This window comes from Magnolia sinica, chromosome 5 (assembly GCF_029962835.1).
Source record: "Magnolia sinica isolate HGM2019 chromosome 5, MsV1, whole genome shotgun sequence".
NCBI classification, from domain to species: Eukaryota; Viridiplantae; Streptophyta; class Magnoliopsida; order Magnoliales; family Magnoliaceae; genus Magnolia; species Magnolia sinica.
In genome coordinates this window covers 108,129,524-108,137,426 of record NC_080577.1, presented here as the reverse complement: position 1 = coordinate 108,137,426, position 7,903 = coordinate 108,129,524, and the positions used below count along the sequence as shown (strand labels likewise).

At 40.0% G+C, this 7,903-nt stretch overlaps 1 protein-coding gene across 4 annotated transcripts in view; it reads right to left on the bottom strand.

Annotated features, from left to right (window-relative positions):
• Positions 1–1,411: 1,411 nt before the first annotated feature.
• Positions 1,412–7,903, bottom strand: part of LOC131246629 (alpha-mannosidase At3g26720-like) — a 49,087-nt gene continuing 42,595 nt past the window's right edge. For 3 of the 4 annotated variants that reach the window (XM_058246946.1, XM_058246948.1, XM_058246949.1), the window contains 5 exons: positions 7,772–7,882; positions 7,600–7,695; positions 5,766–5,813; positions 5,168–5,236; positions 1,412–1,846 (listed from right to left, as the gene is read on the bottom strand). In XM_058246946.1, the coding sequence (XP_058102929.1) occupies positions 1,631–1,846; positions 5,168–5,236; positions 5,766–5,813; positions 7,600–7,695; positions 7,772–7,882 (540 nt within the window). In that variant the 3' untranslated portion in view covers positions 1,412–1,630. The remainder of the gene's footprint in view (positions 1,847–5,167; positions 5,237–5,765; positions 5,814–7,599; positions 7,696–7,771; positions 7,883–7,903) is intronic. The other variant, XM_058246947.1, reaches the window with a different exon arrangement.

Here is a 7,903-nt window from a genome sequence, read left to right as displayed (position 1 = left end):
GGGAGTAAATGAAATATATTTAAAATCCAAATATTTTGTTTGAATGGAATTAAATGGGAGGAATTGGATTGCATTTGAAAAGCATGGTTGGTCTTATAACTATCCTATGAAATTTCCTTCAGTTTGAGTGGCACACAACAATCACATAAAGATCTATCGGCACGTCTCCATTTCTTCCTCCCAACTTGAATTGTACAAGCAACATCCTTTTCAATCTCTCTATTCTCATGAATTATTGACCCAAGGTATCCAAAGTAGTCATTTTGGAACTTGGTCAGCATTCTTAACCACCTCATTTTTACTCCCATGGTTACTAAAATTGCACAGCATATACTCTATTTTATTCCAACTAATTTTAAATCTTTTAGATCGTAAAGCAACCAGCGATAAATCCAGCATCATGTTTATCCCTTGCCTAGTCTCATGAAGCAAAATTATGTCATTTGCAAACTCAATATTTAACAATTACATTAAGATATCAAGTAGATATGGAGATTTATTTATTTATACCGGCTAAATAAAATAGCAAGGGCTATCCTAGGCAGTTTAGAGTTCGATTGCCCCCTCTCAACTTTTGATTTTAAAGTCAAAAGTAAAAGTTTAACTTGGCCTGACTCAGCTCAAGTCATTATGTCGCACCAAGTTACACCAAGGCGAATGAGTTGACTTGGCCGAGTGGGTTGAGTTAGAGAGTTTTAGAACTATGATGAAAAAAAGCGGAATCTGAGTCTCTCGAGCTTTTCAACCAGCCCCCCCCCCAAAAAAAAAAAAAAAAAAAACCTACACTGCTACCCTATAAATATTTCCACCATTTCTCAATCGGCCCATCACCAACAATACAACTATTATACAATTAAATCAACCTAGACTGCCAAAATAATGAGATTGTCACGTATGATCCCAGCATAAGAATTAGATCGATCAAATTGTTGGGAGAAAGATCCATTGTTAATCACACATACAACAATATTGAAATCAAAAGAAGTAGAAAAATGTACAAATCACAATACAGATTTATATGATTCCCTTTCGGTACCTCCAAAGATTCATGCCAATTTACTATGCTCATAGGCAAAAAAGAAGTAGCTCTCAATACAATGGTCTCTCTCTCTCTTTCTCTCTCTCTCTCTCTCTCTCTATCTCTCTCTCTCTCTACAGAATATATATTACTACAAGCGAATTAGGGTTTACATAAAACTCCAAGTGAAAGTATAAAATTGCCCTTCAATGATCAGGCTTCATAGATCCTAACACAAACAACCTTAACTGCTGTAATGACCATTGAATTTGAACAGAGGGCCATTTTGGGGGCATGCCCCATCGAATTGCTGCTTGATTTGGATGATCTAGATTGACATACATTTATGGTGTATGGTGGATGATCAAAGCGATTTCAATGAACGGTGGACGATGCACATCAAAGTAGTTGTATGTTTAAAGGATAAACAAACTACCATGGATGACTGCGACGTGTTAGAAGGTGAAGCTGCCAAAACCTAAGACCACAAATTCACACATGGGTGATATATGGCAAAACAGATACATAGTTACGTAAAATGTTCCAGATACATAAGATGGCATGTGAATGCACTTCTTGATTCATATATGGATGCGATGGAACTTTTACCTTTCAAGAATTGACCATCTTGATAAAATCGAACACGAGAACAAAGGTGCGGATTTCCATGGGTCCCAGCTCCACCACCAGTGTAGATGGATCAACAGGCCCTCCCCTCACCTTGGGTTCTTCCTCCAGCGGGCCATCTACTTTCCAAACCAGTCTCTTCTTTTCCATTTCCACCCTTTCTTGATTTGCAGATAGTCCCGTCTCTGTCACTTTGGTTATCTGAAAAGAGAAATGTACAGGAATGGTCAGATGGTTCTTCTGGAAAGGGCAATTGGATCCCTTGCATGCTCTTCTCTGTAAAGTAAAAAAAAAAAAAACCCATTTTAGAAGAAAGTTGCCACATTGATGGGTCAAATCCGCATCCCGGATGCGTCGATGAGGATTTACGACAAAATCATAACATAACTATATTTTTAGATTTTGATCTTTCCTATGTATGGTTCAATGAATGCTTCTATGACATTCGTGCTTCATTGAGTTCCATGATGCACCATCCAAAACATTTAAATGTGGCAAGCTATTGATTTGGTGGGCCATGCTGCAAAAACTGAAGTGATCAGCCCATGGCATCCAGCCAATTATTGGGCTGGTAATGGAGGTTAAAAGAAGTTGAGCACAGAATGAGCCACGATCCACATTCAAGAGGCCAAACTCAGATTGGATGGTGGGGATGACTCCATTATTTTGGCCCCATTGCTCACCAGATCAATGATGCGCTCACCACTTGTGCTGTTGGTTCATGGAACTTCCATGGAGCATGCACGACGAGAACACTTTTTCTAACGTGGTTCAAATGTACTTAATAAATACAATTTGTTGACCTTCACGAGGCAGATGGAGTTTCCAAACCTTCACCGACACTCATCCATCGACGGTTCTCATTGACACGGATCATGCACTATAACAGCCACCTCTTGGACAGGCCACTGCTGGAAAACCAGATTGGTTGGATGATCTGAATTGTACAAAAGCCTCATGCAATCGATCTGGTTATTTTGGGTAGCCTATCCAAGATATGCGGCCTTCTAATGCAGGGGCATTTTCATACCAGGCTCGAGTGAGGTGGCCTATGGGATGCAGGGACACACTCAGAGTGGGCAACCCGTGTGAGGCAGGTGGCTCATGTGAGGTGGAACCCATGTGATGTGGGGCCCACGAGGGGGGTTCGGCTGAGGTCCTAACCCATGAGATGTGGGACCTAGGCTATGAGATAAAGGGATTGATTCGCCATGCTCTATCAGTTCGAGCTTTTATAGTAAGTAGTTAATTATCCTGCATCAAAATGGTATCAGAGCGGGATGTCTCATTTTCGAGACTCCTCACCGGGGGTGATTAATATAGGGGTATTTTCATACCGAGCTCAAGTAGGGTGGCCTGTGGGATGCAGGGGCACACTTGGAGTGGATGGCCCGTGTGAGGCAGGTGGCTTGTGTGAGGTGGAACTCATTGATGTGGAGCCCACGAGGGGGGTTCGGCCGGGGTCCTAACCCATGGGATGTAGGGCCTGGGCTATGAGATAAAATGATTGATTCACCATGCTCTATCACTTCGAGCTTATAGAGCAAGTGGTTAATTGTCCTGCATCACCTTTCTAATAGTCCTAATCAATGATCACCTTCACCAATAAGTCCAAGTGACGGTTTACACATTTGCCCACGTGTGATTGGTGAAGGTTAATAAATCACAATTTCAATACAAAATTGTCTAAATTTCGGAACTTGTACAAATTAAATTTATTTATAGAATAACTATGAGTATGGCACATGGAGCGAGGGGATAGAGAGAGAAAATGGAGAGAGATTCAAAGGAGAGAGAAATCAGGAGAGAGGCGGGCTACAACCTTACACATAGGTGTTACTCAGGAAGAGAGCGAAGGGAAAAGTGGGTGACCCATCTGTCAAACAACCATTTACCATTTACTCTAAAAGCTTAAGTTGTCAGAGTGTGGTGTATCAATGTATATCAAGGGACTTTATCACTCCAACAACCCCCCGCACGTGCGAGGTGAGAACTTCGTACGGGAACAGACTGAAAAGGATGGAGGGACACTCACCATAAATAGACCGGGCTTGATTTCCCGGTCCCTGGGTCGGACTTGATTTTTCCTAGACCCCCGTGGGAGAATAATATATTAGCGAGGCATATTTGCTGCTCTCGAGATTCGAACATAGGACCTTCCGCTCTGATACTATGTCAAACAACCATTCACTTTAAAAGCTTAAGCTGTCAGAGTGTGGTGTATCAATGTATATCAAGGGACTTTATCACTCCGACACCATCATCACTGTTTCCCTTGCTATGGCCTACTAGAGTCCCCTATCTGCCTAATTTTTTGGCTGATGTTCTAACCAATGTTCGAAATATCGGTATCGCGTTACGTATCGCACCCTTGGGATACAGATACGTATCGGTTATTGCATGGGATATATTGGTTCTATTGCATAATGTATCGTTGTTGTTGGAAACATGGGGAAATTGGTCGAATTTTTCAATGAAACTTCAGTGATTGTTAAAAAAGACATCAACACATATTTATAAATCAAAACATTACAAAAAATAAGTGCACATAATGGGTTTTCTTTGTATGGGGTCCTAATCTATGTGTTGTCTAAATGAATTGATGTAAGTGTATTCAAAATCTATTCATATAATTTATAAATGTAAGAAGACGTGTGGAAACACAAACAATACATTTAAAAGCAAAAGAAGAATCACTAGATCAGGTTTTATATATGTTTGATTTTATGTTTGGACACAAGGATTGCAACCGATTTGCAAGAAAGTGGGAAATTTTGATTTTTTTTAATTAAATTTTCAGCAACTCGGCCCATCTCTTCCAAATCACGAAATTGAAGCTCCCAGTATATGATTTTTCATGTAAAACATGAAAAACCATGGATTTGTAACAATTTGACATTGATTTAACATGATTTATAGAAAAAAAAAAGATCGAAATTAAAAAATGCTCACCGGATCAAAAATGGAAGATTTATCGCACTACTTGTGAGTTCGTATCGCCTAGGTGGGATACAAGATATATCGTGGGATACATCGGCCAATATTGTCGATATTTAAAACACTAGTTCAACATAAGCCAATTTAACATACGTACAAAGTGGATGTCATGCAATCATTAGGGTGGGCCCTATAGAGCCTTTGTCTCAGAGTCTCCCTAATTAGACACAACATCTAATTAGGGAAGAGGTAATTGTGGCATACACACAGTAAAAGAAGTCAAAGGAAGAGGGTGCAATCTATGCCATCCCTTGTGCTGTAAAATATCAACTGTTCTCTGCCAAGCAGCTACATTTTTTATGACAAATTTAACCTCTCTAAACCAATATTGTGAAGACTAATGTCAACGGCCAAAATGCTCAAAGCTATGGATGTTATATATAATAGAGACATATCTTCCAATACCATTGTATGGATGTATCAACATGTTGGCTTTGACCATAGTACTATATCTGACACATCATGTCCACGTTGGACACTGGCATTTGTATTGGCGGCATAGTAACATTAATGCATTATTCTTACCTTCTTGTTTGGGAATATCTTTTTAAGCTCCACTTTTGCCGTCACTGAAAGATCCTTATCCTCTCCCATCTTGCAAATTTAAACACAAGCACCAGAAGATGGATTTAAGCTTAAGATTGGTGATAGTAATTTTCATGAAAATAACAAAGACAGATGATTCAGAACAATATATTAAAGTTCTGATTTGGAATGCATGCTGAATGTGAACAATGGCATGCATCTGCTGCTGCAAACATGAGTGGAAATAGGCAGGCCTAGATTTGATTTGGCCCAATCAAATTGCTGGGACTGGGCATATTCAAAATTTTGTTTTTGTTCAGCCCTTTCCTGGTCCATCACTAGCCGTAGCTGCAAGTGTAAATGCAATGGCAATTTTAGACAGTAGCATTTCGCTTCCCCAGCCATCTGCAATTTTAGGCACAGCCTCCACAAAAGGTGGCCCTGCCTAGCCAGACTCTTTTTCATTCTCACTCAGTGGTATCTCCAAACAGACCCAAAAACTGCAAGGTCACCAAAATAAATAAATTTGGAGAAATTTGTAGCAGATACTAAAGTTTCCAACAGTTGGCTTGAGTATAAATAAGAGAGAAATAAAAACCTCATATAGGTGGGCCAATCGAAGGAGAATGCTTCTGTCTTCAAGCTCCTGAAGGAACACCAAGAATGAAATAAGTTGCAATATGTGAGAAAATTTTACTTGAAAAAAGAAACTAATAATATGTGATTTACTGCAACTTGGCAGGCAAAAGATTTGAATAACATTTGCCATTCCAGTCATAGCTTGTGGAAATGCACTTTTTATCTAGGAGTTTTTCAAGCTGACAAACACTTCCACATGCAGCCATGTGGACCAACCTTTCATGTATGGGACATTTGATCTGTGCATCGGTTGACACTGCTGCACAGATGATATGGCATACAAAGCAGTCTGGTCCAATCAGGTGGGCTATGTCTGCATTGAATGTGGTCATCTTCAACCTCTTTAAGCCATCCATTGCTTCTGCAGTCTGAGAAGGTGGTGAAGGCACAACAAAAATCCACCGGAGAAGATGGTCTGCAGTCTGAGAAGATGGGAATGCCAGTTTCAGAGGTCATCGGGAAACGGATTGTAGAGATGATGAAATTTGGTGGTGGTGTCTGGGCAGACTCTAGCAGTAGAGGCGGGTTGGCAATGGAGATTGTGCGGGATGGGGTTACGTGCAATGGTGTTGTTGCAGGGACGAGTACTAGATCTGATAGCAACAGAGGTGAAGACAATACTAACAATATGGATCTGTTCACCCTATTGGCCTTGAGACATCAATGGCCAAGATCATGGCAAAGATGTTGGTGGGTTGCGCATAGGCTGTGATGGTTGTGCGCCTGAAGAAGATGATGGATTTTAGTAGTTGCAATGGACCAGATTTGGGTAGGAGCTAATGGGGATGCAGACTTACAAACGGCGATGATCAAAGACCATGGACTGGGAGCTCGGCTACCATGTTATTCACATGAGACTACATTCTGTTGTATTTTATTCCATTGAGAATGAGAAGAACATATAGAAGAGGTGGGAGATCTGTAGAGATCTGTCAGAGATCTTAACAGATATACATATATCTATCCATAAACCTATCTATAGTATGTACAATTGTACACAGATATTTTACACCCTAATAATATCCATGATGAATTGAATGATTCAAGTGATTTCAACTGTTCCACCTAAGAAAACGAGACAATCTTTTATAACTAACAGTCGTAAGCAACATATGCAAGGTCTTTTGTTTCATTCTTGCAATTTTCTTATCTTAGTCACTTGATAAAGGACTGTAACCCAACCTAACAAATTTTCTGAAGATCAGATGAAGTATACCTAAGTGTAGAACTTGATTGTGACTGGGTTTGAATTGGCAAGCCAGATGATTTTGTTGGTAGTCTATGATATGGTCATTCTGGTGCAATAAATAATCAAATTTATGAGATTCTTGATGCATGCTTTCTTTCATTCGCTTTTCTTTTATCGCCCTTGATAGGAAACATGAAAGGAGTTTCCATAATACAAGACTGATTTTCTGCTATATTCACTTAGTTGTTTTTGTGAAACTTGAGGTTTCATGTTACCAACGGATGCTTTTCACAGCACATGGCGTGCCAGTTATTGCATTTGCTTCGTTCACAAAGGTCGTGCGTCAAAAACTCTCTGGCTTCTTTTAAATAGCCAACCCCAAGTTGCTGAAGAGAGGATAAGAGGACGACCCACAGGCTTTTTCAACAGATGTTTTGTAACTGATTCTCCCAACAAAAAATGAAAAAGCACCCAAGTATCTATGGCGAAAAAAGCATTGAAGTTCTCTGCAATCTAACTTACGCCATGTGATGTTAATGAATAACAATGAAACAGACTTTAATCTACAAAAAAACTATAAAAATGAAACAGACTTTTCCTGTACCTGGAGGGTGATCATCGCAACATTATCAGGTAAGCTGTATGACAGATCCATTGCTGTGAAAGTTGATACATGAGAACTTGTCCAACTATCTCCATCCTGTGAAATAGGAACCAGTCACCCATGTTCGACAGACCCACAACAGTGAAAACAAGTGAACTTAGAGGTCTTTTACCTGTTCTGTGAATGCCAGAAGAAGTGGAGAATATATCTCCTGGCCCACCGTCCGTCGCCACTTAGCACCCTCCCCCAAAGGATCGATTCTAAGATAAAATTTTCCTTGAACCTATCAGAGTTGTATAAACCA